Source organism: Pseudophryne corroboree, chromosome 7 (genome assembly GCF_028390025.1).
Source record: "Pseudophryne corroboree isolate aPseCor3 chromosome 7, aPseCor3.hap2, whole genome shotgun sequence".
NCBI classification, from domain to species: Eukaryota; Metazoa; Chordata; class Amphibia; order Anura; family Myobatrachidae; genus Pseudophryne; species Pseudophryne corroboree.
Window position 1 is genome coordinate 437,847,833 of NC_086450.1, and position 26,825 is coordinate 437,874,657.

Sequence of the window (26,825 nt, forward strand, 5' to 3'; positions counted from 1 at the left end):
TAGTGAGGAAAATGGTGTCTCACGATTGTGGCATTACAGCAAAGCCATGTGCTTTTACTGAGGCCACACCCCCTCCTTCCGGGCAGGCGCGGCTAAGCCGCAGAGGAGTCCTGCTTTCTACCTCCACAAACTTGGGAGGTATGGTGTCCCCAGTTCATATTATGCCACATTGCAGTGCCCCGTTTATATTATGTCACACTATAGTGCCTCCACTTCATATTGTGCCACATTACAGTGCCCCAGTTCTTATTATGTAACATTATAGTGCTCGCCACATTACAATGAGCAGATCAACTTATGACACATTACGGCTCCTTCCAGTTCATATTGTGCCACATTTCAGAGGCCTTCAGTTCATCTTGTGCCACATAACATTGCCCCCTTACTATTCTAACATTCACTACACACTCCTCTCACTGACAATGTAATATCGCTCAAGTCAGGCTGGGCAATGGATCAGACCCAATTGCTTAGCAGGTAAATCTGGGAAATAGGTGTGCAACTTTATAATCTGGGTCCAAGCACCCCTAAGCCTCTGGGCTTAACAGCAATGGCACCCCTTGCACCAACTATAGTTACGCCCATGGCCCCCACAAGTTAGTTGCCCTGGGTCAACTTATCCATCCCTGACACAAACTAAGGCCTGAACCCCTTTAATCGCCTTTTGTTACGTCATGTAACGTGCTCTACAATGCCTTCATGCCTGTGCGTCTTTGTACTGTATTATGTTTAGCTTGTTTTGTGTTATGTTGTATTATGTTAAGCCAACCAACATTGAGGCTGTGAATGCAGACAAGCAATTCCCATGATAGTGCCTCACTTTGGGGGTAATTTAGACCTGATCGCTAGGGTGCTTTTTTTTGCATCCCTGTGATCAGGTAGTCGCCGTCTACAGGGGGAGGGTATGGAGTGTGTGCATTTGTAGCAGAACTGCACAAACATCAGTTTGTGCAGTTTCTGCACAGCCCAGGACTTAAGGTGGGTACACACTGGCCAATATATTGGCCGTTCTCTTGAACGGCCGATATATCGCGGGTCCGTCGGCCAGTGTGTACGGCCAATATGTCTGTGAACTCCGTCGTTCACAGACATATCGCGTCGGCCCCGCAGCACAGCCGACGGCCAATATATCTACCGATATATTGGCGCGTCGCTGTGTGTGTACGCCGCACACATGCTGCGGCAGCCGGCGGTGATTAACAGCTGAACTGGGCGGCCGTGTGCACACGCCCGCACAGTTCATGACGTCAGTCCCCGACGGATTGGGCAGTGTGTATGCTCAACACACTGCCCAATCCGTCCATAGATATATCTGCCGACCAATTGATCGGCAGATATATCTGTCAGTGTGTACCCACCTTTACTCAGCCGGTACAATGATCGGGGCCGGAGCTGACGTCAGAATACCTCCCTCCAACCGCCTGGTCCCTCCTGCGTTTTCCCGGACACTACTTGAAAACGGTCAGTTGCCACCCACAAGTGCCCTCTTCCTGTCAATCTCCTTGTGATCGCCGGTGCATTCGGAAATTTCGCACCATCCCATCGCTGACCGGCGATACCCGTTTGTGCGGTCCGTCGCGCCTGCGCATTGCGGTGTATACGCATGTGAAAGGAAAATCAGCCTCTTCTTGTACCCCTCGATTTGATGGCCACTGACGTCAGTGAGAGCAATCCTTAAAATTACAGATTATACACGACACCATGTAATTAAGAATCACTCTGCCTTTATTGTTCATAACAATGGTATATAAGGCATCATTGTCTAGGGAGGGATTGGAATGTCCAGGGAGGGGTAGGCAAAAGTAAATACTTTATTGGTTTAACTTTACTGCATAGGAGGGATAAAACAGGCTACATGGGGGGGATGTAGGATACAGCCTAGTACTTCATCTAGGGGTGGTGATTTCACACAGTTCCCAACAAACTATGGGTGGAGCTATATTCATTTTATGCAATGCAAGCTAAATCCAAGGCAAAAGAAAAAGAAACAATATTTACACAATGCACAATGACAGAGGAGATTTAACCCTTCAATCCCCTCTTAGAATCATGATTGTTATACGACATGATTCTTCTGTAGAGCCCCCTTTTTGTTTCTCCAATTTTTTAGATATTGAACATAATCATCGGGGCCTTTGCTATCAGAGGAGGTGATGGGGCTAGTGGTAACATCATAATACATCAAGACTGTGTCAATACCTTTAGATGTGAGTTTCTTTCCACAGGGAATCACACAATAAACTATGAGACCTATAAAGATTAAAGTTATTATTATGAATATACTTATTTGCACAAGAGCCTGTTTCCAATTTTCAATCCACCCAAAATATTGGCTCCATGGGTTATCAACACCTGAATTTTTCTTAAGTTCTATGGATAAGGTTTCTAATTTGTTTATGGCTAAAGTAACCTTACCATTAGGACCAGTGTTGTCAGGAATATATGTACAACAGCCTTCCACCTTACTAATGTAAACACATGTACCGCCTTTTTCTGCTAGAATCATGTCAAGAGCCATTCTATTTTGGAAGGTCATTTGGGAAGTGGCTTCTAGCTGTTCAGCTATACCTTTAAGAGCATCTTTGGTATCATTAACAAATCTTTGTTGGTTATAATATATATAATTAATCCAGGCTACGTTTTTATTTACAGTTACTATAGGGAACAATGATTCAAAACCCGCAGCCACTTCATCTCTAGCTTTGAACTCATTTGGAACACCTCTTGGGACCCCTATAGCATCAATGTATACGTGGGGGTCAAAGCTACCTCCTGGGAGTGCTCTTTTCTTTCGATTAGCAGGAGTATTAGAGGGAGGAGTGGGGTCATCGGTGATCATTAGGAGTGGCATTATGACTTTGGCCAGGGCACACTCACCATACCATGGTGTGTCTAATTTACTTCTAAGTTTCATATCCCCACATATGTAATAAATGTCGCCTAATGATCTAGTTTGGTTGACTAAAACAGTTGTTCTTTTATTTGCACAATACCCTGGTGGGAAGGTTTTTAAATTTCTCCCTGTGGTGGTGTTAGATGTATAACAGGTATAGTTTCCAGGATATATGGTTATGGTGCTTCCTGGGTTGGGATTTTTTGACAATATGGGATATTCCCTTTTCCACATTTCGCACTGACTGTCATTTGTTTTGGTGTCATTAAAAAGGCTGAAAAAACAATTTTCCTGTTCTAGGGGTATATTAAGGGGCACTGTACCTAGGTGGGGCCTAGATTTGCCACAGACATAACAGTTACTTTTATTATGTTTGCTAGCACTATACTTCATCCATTCTAACCAGAAATTGATGTCAGAGAAACCAGTTTCAATAGCTAGGGTGTCTTTAAAGGTGGGATTGTTAACGGCCATCATATCCTTGAAGGTGGTTATATGAGGTTTCAAGAGGTTGGGGCGTGGTTTAGGGGGCTTGAGCTGGGCATACTTTTCATTGTTAAACATATCCTGTAACAAGAATGGTGTAAGGGATGGGTTTAAAAAAAAGGATTCACCTAGGACATAGGTGCCTGCATCAGTAGACTGGGGATGTTTTATGCTTAATATGAATTTACTATCACATCTGTTTTGTCTATGAAGGGTAAGACGGGTAAGCAGGGACTCACCATATTTGTCTTTTCTTGAGAGAGCCTCTTTGGGCTGGTATCCATAACTATGGCCAGAATTCCATCCCACTGATCCCCAATACGCACATTTATTTCCCCAATATTTACTAGTAACACAAATATAGGCTTCAGTGGGGGTATTACGTGTACCATACTGATCACACTGCCAGGCATAATGTTTGTTAAGACAGGGAGCAATGGTACAGAAATCTATTTTATAGGCGGCAACCTCAGTATTGGAGGAGTTATACCAAAATGTGTAGGTGCCGGATTTTTGTGTAATGTCTACTTCAGCTGTAGCTTGGCAAGTGAGGACCATTAGGATTATCAACATAGTCCCCAGGATAGAGGTAGGGGACAGGTTCCTCATCCTCCTCTGTTCTTCTGTCTTCGCTAGGTGGGAGGTCAGGGCTGTCTGCCCCCGTTTGTACCTCGCTGGAATCACTTGCTTCCCTCTCTAGGTCTGGTCTAGGAACCTTTTTCACTCGGGATGCATGGATCCAGGTGGGGCTTTCCTCTGTCAGGACTGCTGTTCTGGTTACTGCTACGACCTCTGTCTCTGGACCGTAGGTAAAGTCTCCTGGGCTCTTGTTCCTGGGGAGCACCTTCACCACGACTCTGTCTCCGACTTTAAAGGGGTGTGTAGGTTCCTGTGGATTCAAAGGGTTTTTACAAACAACCTCATGTTCAATTTCATTCAGTTTTATTATCAGGGACCTGACATACTCTTCTCTGATAAGTTCTAGATCTCCCTCCTGTATTACTAATGGTTTCTTAGCCCAAGGTGTAGGGAAGGGCCTACCCATTAATATTTCAAAGGGGGAGTAACCCAAAGTCTTTTGTGGTGTCATTCTGATCTCTGCTAGGATAATAGGAAGGACCTTCTTCCATTTATGGAAGGTACCCCCTGTGGCCTTCCTAAGCTTGTCTTTGAGGGTCCTATTCATGCGTTCTACGACCCCTGAACTCTGCGGGTGATACGGGATGTGGAATTTCCATTCCACCTGCAGGGTCTTTACCAGAGCCTGTGTAATTTTTGCTGTAAAGGCGGAGCCTTTATCACTATTGATTTGCAATGGGCACCCCCATCTGGGGATGATTTCCTGAGTTAGGATCCTAGCAACTGTCTTTGCATCCTCAGATTTAGTGGGGAATACCTCTGGCCATCGAGAGAACATGTCTACAATGACCAGGGCATATTCCTGTTTACCAGTACCTGGGATATGGGTGAAGTCAATTTGCAGGTGTGTAAAGGGTGTGGTGGGATATTCAAGATGCTGATGTTTTGCCTTGTCAGGGTTGTTGGGGTTGTTTCGCAGGCAAGTGATGCATCTACTGACATACTGATCTACTAATGACTTGGCATCCGTGACATAGAAATCATTACGTAAGAGTAAGGTAGTTGTTGCCTTACTGTGGTGTCCTATGCCATGGTAGTGAGCAATAAACAAGGGTGCACTGGACTGGGGTATACAAGGTTTCCCCTCTTTGCAGATTAATCCTGTTTTAGGATTCTTCTGCAAAACTGGGTAAGTCCAGTCAGCTAGGTCGGCAGTGGAGGCTGAGGCCTGTAACTGGGTGATCAGGTAATGGTTGTCGAGAGCTGGGGGGGTCATGATGGCCATGTGGGCCTGAGTGATGGGCTGTGAGGCTGCATGTTTGGCAGCAGAGTCAGCAAGGGCATTTCCAAGGGAGACTGCATCCTTCCCCCCGGTGTGTGCCCTGCAATGGAGGATTGCAATGTCAGAGGGTAAGGTTATGGCATGCAGAAGGTCAGAGATGAGTTGGGCATGTGATATGCCTTTTCCATCAGCTCCAAGGAAACCACGGCGTTGCCAAATGACCCCATGGTCATGCACGACGCCGTACCCGTATTTGGAGTCAGTGTAGATGGTGACTGGTTTATTCCGGTAAAGGTGACAAGCCCTTGTGAGAGCAATGAGCTCTGCAGCCTGTGCTGACTGGTAAGGAATGGGCTGTGCTTCCAGAATAATGTCAGGGAGAGTGACAATAGCATAACCCGCTTGGTACGTGGTGTCATTGGGTCTGCTACAGGAACCATCTACAAAAATGACATCCGCGTCGGGGACAGGGACAGGGGACATGTCCAGTCTGGGGGATGTTTCTGACTCAATGGAGGCTGAGCAGTCATGGGGTTCAGGAGGGTGGTCTTCAGGACCTTTGAGCCCCAGTAGAGCGTTGAGAACGGGTGCAGGACCTGAAGAGTTGGTGGCATACTTAATGGTGAGTGAGGGGTTGTTTAAAAGGAGAACCTCATATCCACTAAGGCGCTGAGCTGACATGTGTTGTGTGTGTAACCCTTTTAAAATGGTTAGAACATCATGAGTGGTGTGAAGTATTGTTGTGTGGCCTAGGGTGAGTGTGGTGGCCATTTCAGTTACCATTGCACAGGCTGCAAGTGCCCTGAGGCAAGCAGGCAGACCTTGCACAGTGACAGGCATTACTTTGGAAAAAAATGCCACTGGGCGCAACTTTCCTCCATGAAACTGTGTGAGCACCCCCGCCATGGTTTTACAATTGTCCCTTGCAAACAAATGAAAAGGTAGTACATAGTTGGGGAGGCCAAGTGCCGGACTTTTCATTAACATACACTTTAAGCTCTCATATGCAGTTAACATTTGCTGTGACCATTGTACAGTGTTAGGTTTGTCTTTCAGTGTGGCTTGTCTCAAGATGTTATCATAATAGGAACAATCAGATATCCACTGTCTGCAGTAATTTACCATACCCAGAAAAGACAGCAGTTCTCTCTGGGTAGTTGGGGTGACCAGGCCCAATACAGACTGAATGCGCTGTGGACTGACTTTCCTTTCCCCCTGAGTGAGCACAAAACCTAAGTAATCCACATGCTTCTTACACCATTGCATTTTTGTTTTGGACACCTTGTGTCCACATTCACAGAGCCAGTTTAACAGTGATATACCATCCTCCCGGCAGGCCTCCTCAGTTTGACTACAGAGCAGCAGATCATCTGCATACTGTAGCAGGACTGAACCATGGTGAGGTTGCCAGGGCCCCAATGTGGCCTGGAGTACAATGCTATAGACAACGGGTGCGTCAATATAGCCCTGGGGTAAACGACACCAGGTGAGTTGCTTGCCCTCAAAAGAAAATGCAAAAAGTAACTGTGTCTGTGCATCCACTGGAATGCTAAAAAATGCATTTTTTAAATCAATCACAGAAAAAATTGCAGCATCTGCAGGGATAGCTGAAATGAGTGAGTTAATGTCAGGTACAATGGGTGCTATGGGCACAATGAGTTGGTTAATTGCCCTGAGGTCTTGTACAAACCTTACACTACCATCTGACTTAGCAACAGGGTTGACTGGTGTGCAGTAAGGTGAGATTATGTGTCTGAGAATGCCTTGTTGGAGAAACTGTTGTATCATTGGTCTAAGACCTTCAACCTTCTCTTGTGACAAGGGGTATTGCTTTTGATAGACAGGTTGTGTGTCAGGTTTCAGGGTTGCTCTATATGGTGTGCAAGGAATGAGGCCAGTGTCATAGGGACCCTCCGACCATAGAGCAGGGTTTACTTTGTCAAAATCAGGTGTAATGTCTGTTGCCTCCCACACCGGTAGGTGTGGGGACTCGACCTCCAGGCCACTGCTAGTGGGTGAAGGGAGAATGGAGATTTCGAGTTTGCTAAGAAGATCCCTTCCCAGAAGATTAATTGGACATTCAGGTATTACAGTGAAATTGTGTTTACCCATATACGTGCCTCCCGTGGTTCTGACACTAAGGGCATCTGTCAGGTAAGCATCTGTGGGTATCCCATTGATTCCCATTGAAGGAGCAGTCTTTTCCAAATGACCATCGTACAGGTCGACACACAAAACACTAGTAGTTGCCCCGCTATCCACCAGGAAAGGGATTGCTCTCTTTCCTATAATCAAGGTTAGTAGCGGTGGGTCCTTCCAGTGTCTGGTGAGTTGGGCAAAGGCTGGGATACCCTCCTCCGGGCCCCGTCAGTGGGAGGGGTCCTGCCAGTCAACTCGGAATCGGACATGATCCTGAAAGGGGTTGTTGTGTGACTGTCGGGGATGATCCCGGGAGGGAGCCGGAGCTTGGGGCTGTCGGTGGTTTTGTGGGGGACAAGGGCAATCCCTTGCCCAGTGATCGTCCCTTCCACAGTTGAAGCAGGAGGTTTGTTTCCTGCTGGCAGAGTCAGGGGGGTGGGGTGGCCTGGCTTGTGGGTTTTGATATCGGGCTGGATTACGGGGTGGGCCAGTGGAGTGCTGCTGGCGTCTATCTCCCCGACCTCTCTGATTTTGGTAATTATGAGTTGGGGCATTCTGCAAGGGTTTTTTAACATCAAAGCATCCTGCAGCTTCCTTTTCATATACGTGCTTTTCAAATTCCTTAATATTATCAGAGGTCCAGGAAGAAACACCTTGCTTAACTGGGACCATAACAGATGGCAACAAGTTATTTACAAAGGTAGAAATTAGTAAATGGTCTGTATCTACAAGAGTGAGACCTGCATCTTCAGACCAACACTTTTTAAACCTCTTCCAAAACTCAGTGACAGTTTCAGTGGGCTTTTGTTTACATGCTACGGCAATAGGAAGAGAAGCCCGGGTTTTAAAAATCCCTTTCATATGGGTCTCAATTTCCGTCCACATCGCCTTTACACCGTCCTCAGTATTGAGAGGGTAGCGAACGGCATCGTTAAAGGTGGTAGGAGTGTTTATGGTGGGAATCTTTTTCCAATCCCACCCGTTGTAATGGTCTATAACCCCATCTATGATCAGCTTCATATCTTCTTGAGTATAGCTGCGTCCTGTGCAAGCCTTTTTCAAGTAAGCTATGCAGCCGTCAGGTGCAACAGTGGGTTTGGGACAGTTCTTAACAATTCTGTCCAAATCCTCTATTTCAATGGGTTTCTTTAACAACTGATCCCCTACTGTCATAAAGGGCAGGTGCTGGGTGGCGACACTGCTGGCATCAGCACTGTTTTCAAGGAAACCAGTGCCGGATCGCGTTATGGAGGGGGTAAGAGGGTGGTGAATGATAACAGTTGAGTCAGCGTTACGGCGGGAGGTGATTTGTTTGTTAGGAGTAGGGGCACTAGGGGCGGGGGTGGTTACGTCTATGTGGAGGGTACTGTCAGGGGGGGCTATTCCTCCTGAGCCTCCTTCTCCTTCCCCTTCCCCTCCTCCCCCTCCCCTTTGCATCGGCATTCGTGACAAAGCAACTGAGCCTCCTTCTCCTTCCCCTTCCCCTCCTCCCCCTCCCCTTTGCATCGGAATTCGTGACAAAGCAACTGCAGCTAACAGATCTGTGTCTTTTAAGGAGGGGTATAGGGGACTGTAGGGCGGAGGAGAAGAGTTTTTTAGAAACTTGTTGCTTCTAAATTCCTCAGCTTTGTGTAGTCGGGAAGTTACAGATTTTATTCTACGCTGTTTCTGCTTGATATTTTTGTCATACCAATGAGGTGCTATCGTGAGCCATTGCTCTCCTCCAGCGCGCATATATGTCATGTCCCATTGTGGGTCATGATCATACCACGGCCAGGCTTCCTTGTCTCCCAGACAAAGCCCTTTGATCATGTCCATATAAAATGGATAATTAATACCATCACGGGGGAATGGGCTGGGGCTGCCAACTTTCTCTGTCCACCCCGCTAAGTTATCTACCCAAGGGTTAACTAAATAATAATCTGTGGTGGAGTTACGGGCAACATATTCCTTACATGTTTCTCCTGGTAAAGGTGGAGGATAAATGACTGTCTTACTCTGACCCCCTCCCATAGTAAAGAATACAATCTACACCAGCTTTCTACGCAATTTCTACAACAACTTATAACAACTGTCTATGCAATATCACAACAAAAATGCAGTTTAAAAAAAACCTTCTATACAATTTCACAACAAAAAGACTTTCTATGCATGCATTAGCTAACACCAGTTAATTAGTCATTGACAATATCACAATATTATCTGTATAATGAGAACATGAAATCTTTTGACGGGTACGCTTACCTTCGTACAAGATGTCAGAAAAAATACAGCGTTTTAAACAGGAAGCAAGAAAAGTGTTTTGAGTAAAGATATCTGGCAGACGAAAACTTACCAGCCGTCTGAACCAAATATAAGAACTTATCACACTACAAACATACAAGAATATATAGGCGATCAAATCGGGGTATTTTCTACGTTACGTATAGACCCCAGGTCTATTTTTTAAGTATCCCAGATACTAACGTCTTTGGAGAATTGCGCTTTTCTCAGACGTATCTTTAAGTCCCAGACATTAAAGATTATATGGTATCCCTGATACCTGTTTTATGGCTTTACATAAAACTACGTAATATTAAGTCCCGGACTTAAATATTACCTTGTCACGTGTTCCCGGAACACGGAGCGAGTTCAAATTCAGTGTTTGAACGCAATCCCTTACGGAAAAGACAGACAATGAATTCTCTATCTTACCGATTCGGGGGCGATCAACTGAATCCAGGACTGAGCCCCCACTTGAAAGGATATCAGCCTCTTCTTGTACCCCTCGATTTGATGGCCACTGACGTCAGTGAGAGCAATCCTTAAAATTACAGATTATACACGACACCATGTAATTAAGAATCACTCTGCCTTTATTGTTCATAACAATGGTATATAAGGCATCATTGTCTAGGGAGGGATTGGAATGTCCAGGGAGGGGTAGGCAAAAGTAAATACTTTATTGGTTTAACTTTACTGCATAGGAGGGATAAAACAGGCTACATGGGGGGGATGTAGGATACAGCCTAGTACTTCATCTAGGGGTGGTGATTTCACACAGTTCCCAACAAACTATGGGTGGAGCTATATTCATTTTATGCAATGCAAGCTAAATCCAAGGCAAAAGAAAAAGAAACAATATTTACACAATGCACAATGACAGAGGAGATTTAATTGCTTAGCAGGTAAATCTGGGAAATAGGTGTGCAACTTTATAATCTGGGTCCAAGCACCCCTAAGCCTCTGGGCTTAACAGCAATGGCACCCCTTGCACCAACTATAGTTACGCCCATGGCCCCCACAAGTTAGTTGCCCTGGGTCAACTTATCCATCCCTGACACAAACTAAGGCCTGAACCCCTTTAATCGCCTTTTGTTACGTCATGTAACGTGCTCTACAATGCCTTCATGCCTGTGCGTCTTTGTACTGTATTATGTTTAGCTTGTTTTGTGTTATGTTGTATTATGTTAAGCCAACCAACATTGAGGCTGTGAATGCAGACAAGCAATTCCCATGATAGTGCCTCACTTTGGGGGTAATTTAGACCTGATCGCTAGGGTGCTTTTTTTTGCATCCCTGTGATCAGGTAGTCGCCGTCTACAGGGGGAGGGTATGGAGTGTGTGCATTTGTAGCAGAACTGCACAAACATCAGTTTGTGCAGTTTCTGCACAGCCCAGGACTTAAGGTGGGTACACACTGGCCAATATATTGGCCGTTCTCTTGAACGGCCGATATATCGCGGGTCCGTCGGCCAGTGTGTACGGCCAATATGTCTGTGAACTCCGTCGTTCACAGACATATCGCGTCGGCCCCGCAGCACAGCCGACGGCCAATATATCTACCGATATATTGGCGCGTCGCTGTGTGTGTACGCCGCACACATGCTGCGGCAGCCGGCGGTGATTAACAGCTGAACTGGGCGGCCGTGTGCACACGCCCGCACAGTTCATGACGTCAGTCCCCGACGGATTGGGCAGTGTGTATGCTCAACACACTGCCCAATCCGTCCATAGATATATCTGCCGACCAATTGATCGGCAGATATATCTGTCAGTGTGTACCCACCTTTACTCAGCCGGTACAATGATCGGGGCCGGAGCTGACGTCAGAATACCTCCCTCCAACCGCCTGGTCCCTCCTGCGTTTTCCCGGACACTACTTGAAAACGGTCAGTTGCCACCCACAAGTGCCCTCTTCCTGTCAATCTCCTTGTGATCGCCGGTGCATTCGGAAATTTCGCACCATCCCATCGCTGACCGGCGATACCCGTTTGTGCGGTCCGTCGCGCCTGCGCATTGCGGTGTATACGCATGCACAGTTCAGATCTGATGGTAGGCTGTGGGAAAACGCAGCCTAGCGATCAGGTCTGAATTACCCCCTTTGTTACTAGGAAATTGGTTTGCTGAGCGTTAGAGGCGGCAGCCACCGCGTGCAGGTAACCGGTTTATCTTAATGTAATAAAACCTATATTTAGAGAGAAATCCTATCTTGGGCACTGGGTGCTGCACAGTACAGGAACACAAGGTATTCCCACATAACCAGTGCAGGAGAATAACTGAAACCAGCATAGAAACAGACATATAAATGAGCAGGTGTTGCTTGTGAGTTTATTGAGGGTGGAGCCCTGTGTCTGCTGCATGGCTGCTAAATAGTTTATGACAGAAACCGGGACATATATTCAGTGTTGTCATGGACCAGGTTCGTGTTGCTCTGTGGTTATTATTCTGAGGTACACAATATTAGAGGTAGGGGATGTAGGTGGGGGGGAAGGGTGCAATGACAGAGTGACATGGTGTTGTTAGCTTGGAGGGGAGGAGAATCTGGATCAAGCTGCAACATCTGTGCTTGCTTATTTGCATAACCCCGCCTCTGGCCACAGCTGGTAGGCTCACTAGGTTCTCTTCGCCTGGTGTTGTCCACTCCCGGCTGCGGCGATTGGTTGTCAAGGCTGTCAGTTACGCGCAGGGACCACGCCCCTTCCCAGGGTGGGTTGTTACCACTGTTGCCAGAGAGGTGAGCACCGTCACCGTGTGACGGGAGGGAGAGCGGCGGCAGTGGTATCACCGGCACTGACACCATCCCAGGACCGGGCGGCAACAAGAGGAACTTCTATTCAGGGATGCAGTGAGGGTGTAGCGTGGGGCTGTAACACTCAGTACTACTGACACAGTGCAGGGGTAGGGGGTACGGGTACAGTAGTGAGTGCAGGGGTAGAGGAGTAAGAGTACAGTAGTGGGTGCAGGGGTAGAGGGGTAAGAGTACAGTAGTGGGTGCAGGGGTAGAGGGGTAAGAGTACAGTAGTGGGTGCAGGGGTTGAGGGGTAAGAGTACAGTAGTGGGTGCAGGGGTAGAGGGGTAAGAGTACAGTAGTGGGTGCAGGGGTTGAGGGGTAAGAGTACAGTAGTGGGTGCAGGGGTAGAAGGGTAAGAGTACAGTAGTGGGTGCAGGGGTAGAAGGGTAAGAGTACAGTAGTGGGTGCAGGGGTAGAGGGGTAAGAGTACAGTAGTAGGTGCAGGGTTAAAGGGTACGAATACAGTAGTGGGTAGAGGGGTAAGAGTACAGTAGTAAGTGTAGGGTTAGGTGGTACGGGTACAGTAGTAAGTGTCGGGTTAGGTGGTACGGGTACAGTAGTAGGAGCAGTGTTAGCGGGTATGGGTACAGTAGTAAGTGCAGTGCTAGGAAGTACGGGTACAGTAGTAGGAGCAGGGAAAGGGGGTACGAGTACAGTAGTGGTTTCAGAGGTCGGTTGGTAAGGGTACAGTAGTGTGTGCAGAGGTAGGGGGTAAGAGTACAGTGGTAGGTGCAGGATTAAGGTGGTAAAGGTACTGTATTGGGTGCAGGGTTAGTGGGGAAGGCATACAGTAATAAGTGCAGGGTTAGAAGTGTACAATAGTGGGCGCAGGGTCAGGCGGGTAAGGACACAGTATTCAGTGCAGGGTCAGGAAAAAAAAACACGGTGGGTGCAGGGTTAGGGGCATAAGCCTATAGTAGTGAGTGCAGGATCAGGTGGGTAAGGACACATAGTGGGTTCAGGGTCAGGCGGGTAAGGACTTAATATTCAGTGCAGGGTCAGGGTATGGACACAGTGGGTGCAGGGTTAGAGGAATAAGCATACAGTAGTGAGTGCCGGGTCAGGGGGTAAGGACACATAGTGAATGCAGGATTAGAAGAATAAGCATACACAGTATTGAGTGCAGGGTCAGGGGGTAAGAACACATAGTGGGTGCAGGGTTAGAGGAATAAGCATACAGTAGTGAGTGCAGGGAGTAAGGACACACAGTGGGTGCAGGGTTAGAGGAATAAGCATACAGTAGTGAGTGCCGGGTCAGGGGGTAAGGACACATAGTGGGTGCAGGGTTAGAGGAATAAGCATACAGTAGTGAGTGCAGGGTCAGGGGGTAAGGACACATAGTGGGTGCAGGGTTAGAGGAATAAGCATACAGTAGTGAGTGCAGGGTCAGGGGGTAAGGACACATAGTGGGTGCAGGGTTAGATAAATAAGCATACAGTAGTGAGTGCCGGGTCAGGGGGTAAGGACACATAGTGGGTGCAGGGTTAGAGGAATAAGCATACAGTAGTGAGTGCAGGGAGTAAGGACACACAGTGGGTGCAGGGTTAGAGGGATAAGCATACAGTAGTGAGTGCAGGGAGTAAGGACACACAGTGGGTGCAGGGTTAGAGGAATAAGCATACAGTAGTGAGTGCCGGGTCAGGGGGTAAGGACACATAGTGGGTGCAGGGTTAGAGGAATAAGCATACAGTAGTGAGTGCCGGGTCAGGGGGTAAGGACACATAGTGGGTGCAGGATTAGAGGAATAAGCATACAGTAGTGAGTGCCGGGTCAGGGGGTAAGGACACATAGTGGGTGCAGGGTTAGAGGAATAAGCATACAGTAGTGAGTGCAGGGACAGGGGGTAAGAACACATAGTGGGTGCAGGATTAGAGGAATAAGCATACAGTAGTGAGTGCCGGGTCAGGGGGTAAGGTCACATAGTGGGTGCAGGGTTAGAGGAATAAGCATACAGTAGTGAGTGCCGGGTCAGGGGGTAAGGACACATAGTGGGTGCAGGATTAGAAGAATAAGCATACACAGTAGTGAGTGCAGGGACAGGGGGTAAGAACACATAGTGGGTGCAGGATTAGAGGAATAAGCATACAGTAGTGGGTGCAGGGTTAGAGGGATAAGCATACAGTAGTGAGTGCAGGGAGTAAGGACACACAGTGGGTGCAGGGTTAGAGGAATAAGCATACAGTAGTGAGTGCCGGGTCAGGGGGTAAGGACACATAGTGGGTGCAGGGTTAGAGGAATAAGCATACAGTAGTGAGTGCAGGGAGTAAGGACACACAGTGGGTGCAGGGTTAGAGGAATAAGCATACAGTAGTGAGTGCCGGGTCAGGGGGTAAGGACACATAGTGGGTGCAGGATTAGAGGAATAAGCATACAGTAGTGAGTGCTGGGTCAGGGGGTAAGGACACATAGTGGGTGCAGGGTTAGAGGAATAAGCATACAGTAGTGAGTGCCGGGTCAGGGGGTAAGGACACAGAGTGGGTTCAGGGTCAGGCGGGTAAGGACTTAATATTCAGTGCAAGGTCAGGGTATGGACACAGTGGGTGCAGGGTTAGAGGAGTAAGCATACAGTAGTGAGTGCCGGGTCAGGGGGTAAGGACACATAGTGGGTGCAGGGTTAGAGGAATAAGCATACAGTAGTGAGTGCCGGGTCAGGGGGTAAGGACACATAGTGGGTGCAGGATTAGAAGAATAAGCATACACAGTATTGAGTGCAGGGTCAGGGGGTAAGAACACATAGTGGGTGCAGGATTAGAGGAATAAGCATACAGTAGTGAGTGCCGGGTCAGGGGGTAAGGACACATAGTGGATACAGGATTAGAAGAATAAGCATACACAGTAGTGAGTGCCGGGTCAGGGGGTAAGGACACATAGTGGGTTCAGGATTAGAAGAATAAGCATACACATAGTGGGTTCAGGGTCAGGCGGGTAAAGACTTAGTATTTAGTGCAGGGTCAGGGTAAGGACACATAGTGGGTGCAGGGTTGGGGTAATAAGCATACAGTAGTGAGTACAGTGTCAGGACACATAGTGGGTGCAGGGTTAGAGGGATATGCATACACAGTAGTGAGTGCAGGGACAGGGGGTAAGAACACATAGTGGGAGCAGGATTAGAGGGATAAGCATACAGTAGTGAGTGCAGGGAGTAAGGACACACAGTGGGTGCAGGGTTAGAGGAATAAGCATACAGTAGTGAGTGCCGGGTCAGGGGGTAAGGACACATAGTGGGTGCAGGGTTAGAGGAATAAGCATACAGTAGTGAGTGCAGGGAGTAAGGACACACAGTGGGTGCAGGGTTAGAGGAATAAGCATACAGTAGTGAGTGCCGGGTCAGGGGGTAAGGACACATAGTGGGTGCAGGATTAGAGGAATAAGCATACAGTAGTAAGTGCTGGGTCAGGGGGTAAGGACACATAGTGGGTGCAGGGTTAGAGGAATAAGCATACAGTAGTGAGTGCCGGGTCAGGGGGTAAGGACACATAGTGGGTTCAGGGTCAGGCGGGTAAGGACTTAATATTCAGTGCAGGGTCAGGGTATGGACACAGTGGGTGCAGGGTTAGAGGAATAAGCATACAGTAGTGAGTGCCGGGTCAGGGGGTAAGGACACATAGTGGGTGCAGGGTTAGAGGAATAAGCATACAGTAGTGAGTGCCGGGTCAGGGGGTAAGGACACATAGTGGGTGCAGGATTAGAAGAATAAGCATACACAGTATTGAGTGCAGGGTCAGGGGGTAAGAACACATAGTGGGTGCAGGATTAGAGGAATAAGCATACAGTAGTGAGTGCCGGGTCAGGGGGTAAGGACACATAGTGGGTACAGGATTAGAAGAATAAGCATACACAGTAGTGAGTGCCGGGTCAGGGGGTAAGGACACATAGTGGGTTCAGGATTAGAAGAATAAGCATACACATAGTGGTTTCAGGGTCAGGCGGGTAAACACTTAGTATTTAGTGCAGGGTCAGGGTAAGGACACATAGTGGGTGCAGGGTTGGGGTAATAAGCATACAGTAGTGAGTACAGTGTCAGGACACATAGTGGGTGCAGGGTTAGAGGGATATGCATACACAGTAGTGAGTGCAGGGTCAGGGGGTAAGGACACTGTGTGCAGGGTTATAGGGATAAGAATACAGTAGTGAGTACAGGGTCAGGGGGTAAGGGCACAGTATAGGCTGCAGGGTTAGGGGTCTAATGGTGCATTGTGAGGGTCAGGGTACCATAGTGCTGTGCCAATAGTATGTCAGTGCATTTCTGAAACATTCACAGGACCTGTCAGTGAGGGCAGAATATTGGAGTGCCGGGGAGAAGGGAACAGCTGTAGAGCATTATTGGGTAGACAGGACAGTTCACCAGAGTGCAGGAGAATACAGAGCAGAGATAAAGAGGACCAGAGAGAAAGTGACTGACAGCAGTCAGAGAACAGGAATAATAGGAGACAAAGAGGAGAGACTGCTGGGAGCAAAGAGCTAACTAGAGAACAGATTGCAGACAGAACAGGTTGCAGGGAGCTGGAGATAGAGCGGAGAAAGAGACTGGCACTGGAGAGAGCGAGAGAGAAGCCAGGGAGCACAGTGAGTGACAAGGATAGAGAGGGGGGCAGGGAGCTCAGAGATTAGCACACAGACGGGAGGTATCTGAAATAAATCAGACCGCAAAGCAAAAGAACAGAGACAGCCAACAACAGCTCAGGTGGCAAGTGGTCCAGAGGGACTAAGGGACTACAGATACAGCAGAAGGAGGCTGCACAGAAAGCAAGACTGAGTGCTGCTTGGGAGCAAGGACCTGTACTGTACAGAGAGAGCAAGCCGCTTGGACACCTGCATGAGTCTGAAGAGCCCGTGTGTGGCTGTGAGATAGCTGGGATACACATCCATTAGAGAGAGTTCCCCTGTGGCCGTATGGTAGACGGGACACCTGCAGATCAGGGAGCACAGTGCTGGCTCAGTGGGTGTGCAGGCTCCTGATCCAGCCTAGGGAGCGTAGTGCCGGCTGCCTAGGAGTTCCAGCACCTCAGCCATCTCAGAGACCCGGAGAAGAAGAGAGATGCTGTGCCAGCTGCACTAGTCCGGCCACCTCGTCCTCTTCCCAGCCACTTCCAGGGTTCCACAGTCAGCGTCACATTGTGGGATCACATATTGGCTGTAGTGACCACATCCCATATTATAGACGCCTACTGGTCCCACCATGTCCAGGAAGAAGAGTCAGAAGAGTAAGAGCAGCAGCTCGGCCGCGTCCTGCAGCATACCACCCACCAAGGATAATGGCAAGGTGGGCAGCGACTCTCACAGCAATGGCATGGTTATGTCCGGGCGCCCGTCCCTCAGCAACAGCGGAGAGTTCTACGACATTGCTTTTAAGGTGAGACTTTATATTCATTTATCACATAGGTCAGTCACTCTCGTCTCAGAGTTCCTATACCCCCTCCCAAAGTCTACGTCCCAAACTCTGCTTTTCTATATAAATAGTATTTCCTGTAGGACGGATCACTTGGGAGATATCGCCACAGAACAATCATTGGTGTGTCTCAGAATTGTGTGGGGATGTAACTTGCCTGCAGGATGTCCGCGTAACCCCCTAATGCTTCATATAGGATGAGATGTCCGTTCTGTCACCCTCCGGGTGTACCTGTCTCCTGGGGAATCAGTCAGTATACCGGCTGTCGGGATTCCGGCGTTCAGGAGACCTGTATGGGGATTAGGTAAAAACCGGAACTATTCGGAGCCCGGAACGCCGGACCAGCTTCCTGCAGAATTCTGGAGCTTGTAGTTTTCGTCCCTGTCCAGGGGGGTGTCACCAGGGAGATGGGAAGGGGGAGATTACAGACTCCCTGTATGGTCCAGGGATGGGGTAATAGCCGGAAGGGTCCGGAACAGACAGGCAGGCTGTAATCTATCCCTCACCCCCTCCCTGGCGACAGCTCTCACAGGCACCCTTCCGGGCATGACACCCACCCGGACGAGGACAAGCACTACAAGCTCCAGAATGACAGTTTGCTGCAGGGAGCAGGTCCTGTCCGGCGTTCCGGGGTTTCCATTTTTTGCTCGATATTTAAAATAGTCCCTGCATCTTTGATTGTTACATTATTCCTCAATTAAGTAGAGTTGTCTTACTACACATTGATTTATCTATATATGGAGAGGTGCTCGGAGTTTGTGGGAACCTCTGTGCATTTTGCAAGTTTTTGAAAGGTATCACAGCAAGAAGCCGACGCTGACCTGTTAGTGATTTATATAGATCACTGTTTCTTTATTGACCACAACGGTGATGTGCTTTCAGTGCTGCCGGCATATTGTACCACCTTGTAAATCAAATATGTATCAATCCAAAGGTTTACTTTATTTTTATTTTTCATCGTAATACTCTATTGGGGTTTGAGTTGCGTTCCAGGCAGACAGTAAGAAGTTTATAAAAGAGAGCTGTAATAATATAACTGCGTATGACACAGAGGCAAATCAACAGTAGATGGATAATATGCATGCCAGAACATATATTTCCCTTACTATTTTATGGTATACGTTCCATAACGTACTTTCCACCCTTTTTGCATTCCACCGGGTTGGGTATGTGTGATCAGGAGACTGCCGGCACAGTACCGACGGCAGGATCCCGGCTGTTACATGGTCGGCGGGGGTGGGGGTGGAGGGCAAGCGCAGCGAAGCAGAGGGCTCGGTGGCTTTCTGCTCTTGCCACAGGTTCTATTCCCACTGTGGGATTCGGTCTTTAGGTCGACAGTAAGTAGGTTGACACTGTCTAGGTCGACCACTATTGGTCGACAATAAGTAGGTAGACATGAGTTTTTCACATTTTTATTTTTTGAACTTTTTCATACTTTACGATCCACGTGGACTACAAATGGGAACGGTAACCTGTGCCGAGCGCAGCATAACCGCATCCTATTTCACCTGTTGTGTATGGAAGTGAATTGCAAGAACTGTAATTCGGGGACAGATTAGTGCTGCAGGTTTCCTATATGCACAAGCTTATATATAATTGTGTCATTTTACCGGATCAGATTCATAATCACGGAGGAGGGACTGGCTTCCGTCCAGATGGAATAGTAAATTAGGTGCTACTTGTTTTTGTGGATGAAATCAAGCGTAGAAGCTTGTTTACCTGATCGCAAGTACTTTCATTACATTGATGCACCCGTTGTGTCCCGAGTGTTGGGTCAGGGGTGTATTGAAATGAAAATCTGGGCTCCCATTTATGAAAGGGAGATCTGCCCTCTCTGTCTAAAGGGTTGCCACTGACAACACCATGTCACAGAAAGTGCTTAATGGGTGTCTGGAGAAACGCACCTATTTAAGAAAGAGACACGCACCACCTCAATCCTCTTATCGCTATCGCCGCCTCAGGTTGGTGACGACAGGCAGCAGAAACAATGCTTTATTTATTTAAATTAAATATTTTTTTTTTAATGCAAAAAATACACCTTAAATAAGTCCCTTTTTTTGTTTTAAGTAAATAAAAGATTCATACATTTTTCCAACTATAAAACGAGAGAATGTTGGAGTGTGATACAGAAGGCAAAGTAATGAGTTATAGGGGGAGAGGGGTGCATGCTAAAGACAGTATTACGTGTCTATGGCAGTAAAAACACGGAAGCCTAAAGAAGAGGGAGCGAGTAGCTACAGAATACCTCAAAGGGAATATTTGTGGGGGAGGGGTCTGCTGGTGCGGGGACAGGAAGAGGAAAAAAAAAAAGAGGGAATAGCAGTGGGGGCCCTGATTTTGCAGAGATAGAATAGATAGATATGTAATGGCAGAAGTGTCCACGAATCCAGGTGCTAATGTTCTGGTTCGGGTGATCATCTGGAATACTGCTTTTGTGGTTGTTATACATATCCCAAACTTTATTCATTATCGCAGCTAGGACAGCTAATAATAAACATAATGAATTTGGCAGCCAGGAGAATGTGGCCTATCCGTGTCAATGTACATTTGTCAGAATTGGCAGAACTTGCGTTCCCGGATTAGAACTCTGGGTTGGAGCCGGTGTATCAGCTGAGTGTAGGAACCAAGGTGGCTTATGAGAGGGTCCGTTAAAGAGGAGTTGTAGATTAAGAGAACTGGGTGCTGGACTGGTGACACCGAATGCCGGGCTAGAACTGAGCAAGTTAGGTGCCGGGCTGGGACCTGGCTATGCTGAATGCCGGGCTGGGACCTGGCTATGCTGAATGCCGGGTTGGGACCAGCTATGCTGAATGCCAGGCTGGGACCGGCTGTGCTGAATGCCGGGCTGGGACCGGCTGTGCTGAATGCCGGGCTGGGACCGGCTGTGCTGAATGCCGGGCTGGGACCGGCTGTGCTGAATGCCGGGCTGGGACCGGCTGTGCTGAATGCCGGGCTGGGACCGGCTGTGCTGAATGCCGGGCTGGGACCGGCTGTGCTGAATGCCGGATTGGGACCAGCTATGCTGAATGCCGGGCTGGGACCGGCTGTGCTGAATGCCGGGCTGGGACCGGCTGTGCTGAATGCCGGACTGGGACCGGCTATGCTGGATAATAGTCTTGCTGGAGTCAGTAGTACTGCAAATCCAAATCTGAGCTGGAGTCTGTATTAACCAGGTTAGAACTGGTAGTAGCATATCAGAGCAGGCTGGAACTGGAATTGCTGGGAGTAGTGGTGCTGCAGGGGAGGACAGAACTGGAACCAAATGAGACACTCTGATGCTGGAAATGGATCAGAATGACCTGAGCCAAGACGTGCTGGGATATAGCGATGTTGCAATGGCAACTGGCCAGGGCTTCAGGAAGCACCTTTATAGGGACTGCTATGTAATGATTGGAGGCTGGTCCCAGATTGGGTGATATACAGTCAGTTGACACTTTCCAAGATGGCAGTGCACAGTGACCGGAGCCGGTGGGAGAAGTCTGAGAGTGGATGCAGGATCCACGTGCAGCATGGCCGCGGGTCTGGGACTGAGGGTCGACAGCACAAAGGTCGACACACCTTAGGTCGACGCCAATTGGTCGACACACTTTAGGTCGACATGGACAAAATGTCGACAGGAACAAGGTCGACATGGAAAAAGGTCGACATGAGTTTTTTATGTTTTTTTGGGGTCGTTTTCTTCGTAGAGTGACCGGGAACCCCAATTAGTGCACCGCGTCCCCTCGCATGGCTCGCTTCGCTCGCCATGCTTCGGGCATGGTGCCTTCGCTCCGCTACCGCTTCGCTCGGCACACTTTACCGTTCCAATCGTAGTCCACGTGGATCGTTAAGTTTGAAAAGGTTCAAAAAAAGAAAAAAATTGTGAAAAACTCATGTCGACCTTTTTCCATGTCGACCTTGTTCCTGTCGACCTTTTGTACATGCCGACCTAAGGTGTGTCGACAAATTGGCGTCGACCTAAGGTGTGTCGACATGTGTGCTGTCGACCTGGAGTCCGGATACCCATGGCCGCGGGAACAGCATGGAGCAGGAGAGAGACAATGGACCTCCTGGAAACCCCTGAAGCGGCGTGCAGACTAGCGAAATAGTAAGTGCTGGAGAATGGGGCGCAGAGACCTGACAGCATTTAGGTGTATGTGGAAGAAGAAAATTTTGAATATTGGAGGGGAGTTGTGCTGCACTGATGGTATTTACATACATAGTGGTGGACTTCATCCCAAAATACTTTTTTCTTAGTCAGCTCCACCCGATGTGGGACAGGGTGTCCTCCGCACCCAAAATGTATCCAGCATTGAGGGGGGTTCAATGCCCAATATTCAGCCTGATTTAGTCCCGATCGCTGCAGCAACCCTTTGGGGAGTGCGCACGCACACCGTGAGGCCCAGTGAGATGCAAAAGCATCTCTGGGCTGCGATCGCATCTGCCTGTCAATAATAATGGGTCGCGGGGCGGGATCGGGCGTGCCAACGGCGTTAGAACGCTGTTGATGGGGCGCGGTCCGAACAATGCAGGTGTGTCCGGACCGTTGCGGGAGCGTCACAAGCAGCCACTGCGACCCGGAGTGCGGCGTATAGCCGCCTGCCATCGCAGATAGACTGTGCAGGTAGGGAGCTACCCGGACTAGCCCTGTGCCGGGCGTCCCCCCTGCATGTCAGAGTAACTGATCGTAGATGTGTTAAATTTCTCCTTCATCCACTAGGGGACACTGGAGGGTTAAGACCTTGGGGTCTGAATTACCCCCTTTGACGCGAAGAGTAGAAGATGGAACTCAGGTTCCTAGTATGATGTTCTCAGGCAATGGGGACTCAAGAAGAGAGTCAATTTAAAATATATTTCTCACACATCCTAGAGGATGCTGGGGATACTTCAAGAACCATGGGGTATAGACGGGATCCGCAGGAGACATGGGCACACTATAAGACTTTGAATGGGTGTGAACTGGCTCCTCCCTCTATGCCCCTCCTCCAGACTCCAGTTAGATTCTGTGCCCAGTGAGACTGGATGCACACTGAGGAGCTCTCCAGAGTTTCTCAGAAAAATACTTTTATTAGGTTTATTATTTTCAGGGAGACCTGCTGGCAACAGGCTCCCTGCATCGTGGGAGTGAGGGGAGAGAAGCAGACCTACTTCTTCTGAGTTCAAGGGTTCTGCTTCTTAGGCTACTGGACACCATTAGCTCCAGAGGGTTCGATCACTTGGTACGCCTAGCTGCTTGTTCCCGGAGCCGCGCCGTCACCCCCCTCACAGAGCCAGAAGACAGAAGCCGGGTGAGTATGAGAAGATCAGAAGACTTCAGTGATCGCAGAAGACGGCGTTTGAGGTACCGCGCTGCGCGCCATGCTCCCACACATAACTCGACACTGCAGGGTGCAGGGCGGGCGCCCTGGGCAGCATGAACACCACAAACGCCACTGGCATAAGTGATAACAGTGCCTAGGCACTAGTTAAGGGACCCCCGCCAGTATAAAGATAAATTTAAGCGGGACTGAAGCGCGCCATGTAGTGGACGGGGCTTAGCCCACACAGCTCTGACCAGCGCCATTTTCTCTTCACAGAAGCTGCAGAGACGCTGGCCCTGACCTCCACACTGCTGTACAAGTAACAGGGTGCAAAACGGGGGGGGCACATGTGATTTGGTGCTAAATTATATATATTCAAAGCGCTAACAGGTCTGGGCAGTCTTGTTACTTGCTTCAGTACCGGGATAGGCGCTGGGTGTGAGCTGGCAGAACTCCCTCTGTGTCTCTCTTACAGGCTTTGTTGTGGGTCTGTCTCCTATAGCCCCAGTGTGGTTGTAGGTGTCGGTACGTGTGTGTCGACATGTCTGAGGCTGAATGCTCTTCCCAGGAAGAGGTTGGAGTGAGGACAGAAAATACGGTGAGAGTGGCCGTGTCGGCACCGCCGACGAATGATTAGTTGAATATGTTGAGTGTTTTAAACGCAAATGTGACTAGGTTGACTAAGAGATTTGATAAATCTGAATCTAAGAACTAGACATGGAGGAAATCCATGGAAGATGCTTTCTCACAAGCCCAGACCCCTTCGGGGTCACAGAAACGTGCATTTACCCAGATAGCAGAGACCGACACTGGCTCTGCTTCCAGTGTCGACTATAGTGATGCCAGATTACATCCAAAACTGACTAAGAGTATTCAGTACATGATTGTGGCGATAAAAGACGAATTACATGTTACGGAGGACCCTGCGGTTCCTGATACGAGGGTCTGTATGTTTAAAGGAAAGAAACCTGAGGTAACGTTTCCTCCCTCTCATGAACTGAACACACTTTTTGAAAAGGCTTGGGAAAATCCTGATAAGAAGATACAGGTTCCCAAAAGAATTCCAGTGGCATATCCGTTCCCCTCTGGGGACAGGGAAAGGTGGGAGTCAATCCCCACGGTAGACAAAGCTTTATCGCGTCTATCCAAAAAGGTGGCGCTTCCGTCCCCTGACACGGCAGCCCTAAAGGATCCTGCGGATCGTAAGCAGGAAAATACCCTAAAATCCATTTATGTCACTACAGGGTCGCTACTCAGGCCTGCCGTTGCTTCGGCATGGGTGAGTAGCGCTATTGAAAAGTGGGCAGATAACTTGTCATCTGAGGTAGATTCCCTAGACAGGGATAGTGTGCTTTTGACTCTGGGTCACATCAGGGACGCTGCAGCATATTTAAAAGAAGCTGTAAGGGATATTGGCCTTTTGGGATTAAGGGCCAATGCCATGGCAGTCTCAGCAAGGAAAGCATTGTGGATTCACAAATGGAATGCTGACGCTGACTCTAAGAAGGTGATGGAGTCTCTACCGTTTAACGGTAGGGTCTTGTTTGGTGACGGCCTCACTGACCTGGTGTCTACGGCTACCGCGGGTAAGTCTTCATTTTTACCTTCTGTTCCTGCACAGCAGAAGAAATCGCCTCACTATCAGATGCAGTCCTTTCGGCCCAATAAATTCAAAAAAGGACGTGGGTCCTCCTTCCTTGCTGTGAGAGGAAGAGGAAGGGGAAAAAGGTCACAGGCTGTGGCAAGTTCACAAGAGCAGAAGTCCTCTCCGGCTTCTACCAAATCCACCTCATGACGCTGGGGCTTCTCTGCTGGAGTCCGCACCAGTGGGGGCACGTCTCCAACTCTTCAGTCAGGTCTGGGTGCACTCGGACCTGGATACTTGGATAGTAGAAATAGTAACCCAAGGATACAAGTTAGAGTTTCAAGACGTGCCCCCTCACCGATTTTTCAAATCGGCCTTGCCAGCTTCTCTTCTAGAAAGAGAGATAGTAAGCGCCGCGATACTAAAGTTGTGTCAAAATCAAGTCATTGTCACAGTGCCCCCGTCACAACAGGGGAAGGCTTTTATTCGAGCCTGTTCGTGGTCCCGGATTGCTCAGTCAGGCTGATTCTGAACCTAAAATCCCTCAATTTCTTTCTAAAAAAATTCAATTTCAAGATGGAATCTCTCCGAGCAGTGATCTCCAGTCTGGAAGAGGGGGATTTTATGGTGTTGGTCGACATAAAAGATGTCTACTTGCATGTCCCCATATATCCTCCACATCAGGCTTACCTGAGATTTGCTGTGCAGGACTGTCATTACCAATTTCAGACGTTGCCGTTTGGTCTGTCCACGGCTCCGAGGATTTTCACCAAAATAATGGCGGAAATGATGGCTCTCCTGCTCAAGCAGGGAATCACAATTATACCATACTTGGACGATCTCCTCATAAAGGCGAGGTCCAAGGAGCAATTGCGGAAGAATGTTGCCCTTTCACTGACGATTCTGCAACAATATGGTTGGCTCCTAAATTTGCCAAAATCACAGGTGGATCCGACGACACGGCTATCGTTCCTGGGTATGATTCTGGATACAGAATTGCAGAGAGCTTTTCTTCCAGTGGAAAAAGCTCTGGAAATACAGAATATGGTAAAACAGATTCTGAAACCAGCAAAGGTGTCAGTTCTTCAATGCACTTGGTGGCGGCCTACGAGGCCATTCCGTATGGCAGGATCCATGCCAGGGTGTTTCAGTGGAACCTGTTGGACCAGTGGTCCGGGTCTCACCTGGACATGCGCCGGAAAATAATTCTGACTCCCTTCTGTGGTGGCTGCACAGTTCTCACCTTCTGGAGGGACGCAGGTTCGGGATTCAGGATTGGATCCTGGTGACCACAGATGCAAGCCTCCGAGGCTGGGGAGCACTCACACAGGGAAGAAACTTTCAGGGAAAGTGGTCAAGCCAGGAAGCTTGTCTACACATAAACATTCTGGAATTAAGGGCCATTTACAATGGCATACTGCAAGCAGAACATCTTCTACGAGGTCTGCCTGTCTTGATTCAGTCAGACAACGTGACAGCTGTGGCGTACATAAACTGCCAGGGCGGAACAAGGAGCAGAGCGGCGATGGCCGAGGCCACGAAGATTCTTCGCTGGGTGGAAAGACATGCCAGCGCTCTGTCAGCAGTCTTCATTCCAGGAGTGGACAACTGGGAAGCAGACTTCCTCAGCAGACACGATCTCCATCCAGGAGAGTGGGGTCTTCATGAAGAGGTCTTTGCAGAAGTGACAAGTCGTTGGGGAGTTCCTCAAGTAGACATGATGGCGTCCCGCCTCAACAAAAAAATTCAGAGATATTGTTCCAGGTCAAGGGACCCTCAAGCGATAGCGGTGGACGCCCTAGGGACACCGTGGGTGTTTCCGTCGGTGTATGTGTTCCCTCCACTTCCACTCATTCCAAAGGTGATAAAAATTATAAGAAGGACAAGGGTTCAGGCGATCCTCATTGTTCCGAATCAGCCAAAAAGGGCCTGGTATCCAGATCTTCAGGAGTTGCTCATAGAAGATCCCTGGCCTCTTCCTCTTCGGGAAGACCTGTTATAACATGGCCGTGCGTGTATTAGGACTTACTGCGGCTGCGTTAGACGGCGTGGCGGTTGAACACCAAATCCTAGCCCGAAAGGGTATTCCCAGTGAAGTCATTCCCACACTTCTTCAGGCTAGAAAAGAAGTAACGACAAA

General features: G+C 48.6%; 1 protein-coding gene across 2 annotated transcripts in view; it reads left to right on the forward strand.

Moving 5' to 3' along the window:
- The first annotated feature begins 13,809 nt into the window (after positions 1-13,809).
- RAB26 (RAB26, member RAS oncogene family) overlaps positions 13,810-26,825 on the forward strand; it is a 481,534-nt gene continuing 468,518 nt past the window's right edge. Inside the window, exon 1 of one of the 2 annotated variants that reach the window (XM_063934909.1) lies at positions 13,810-17,785. In XM_063934909.1, coding sequence (XP_063790979.1) covers positions 17,612-17,785 — 174 coding nt within the window. In that variant the 5' untranslated portion in view covers positions 13,810-17,611. The remainder of the gene's footprint in view (positions 17,786-26,825) is intronic. The other variant, XM_063934908.1, reaches the window with a different exon arrangement.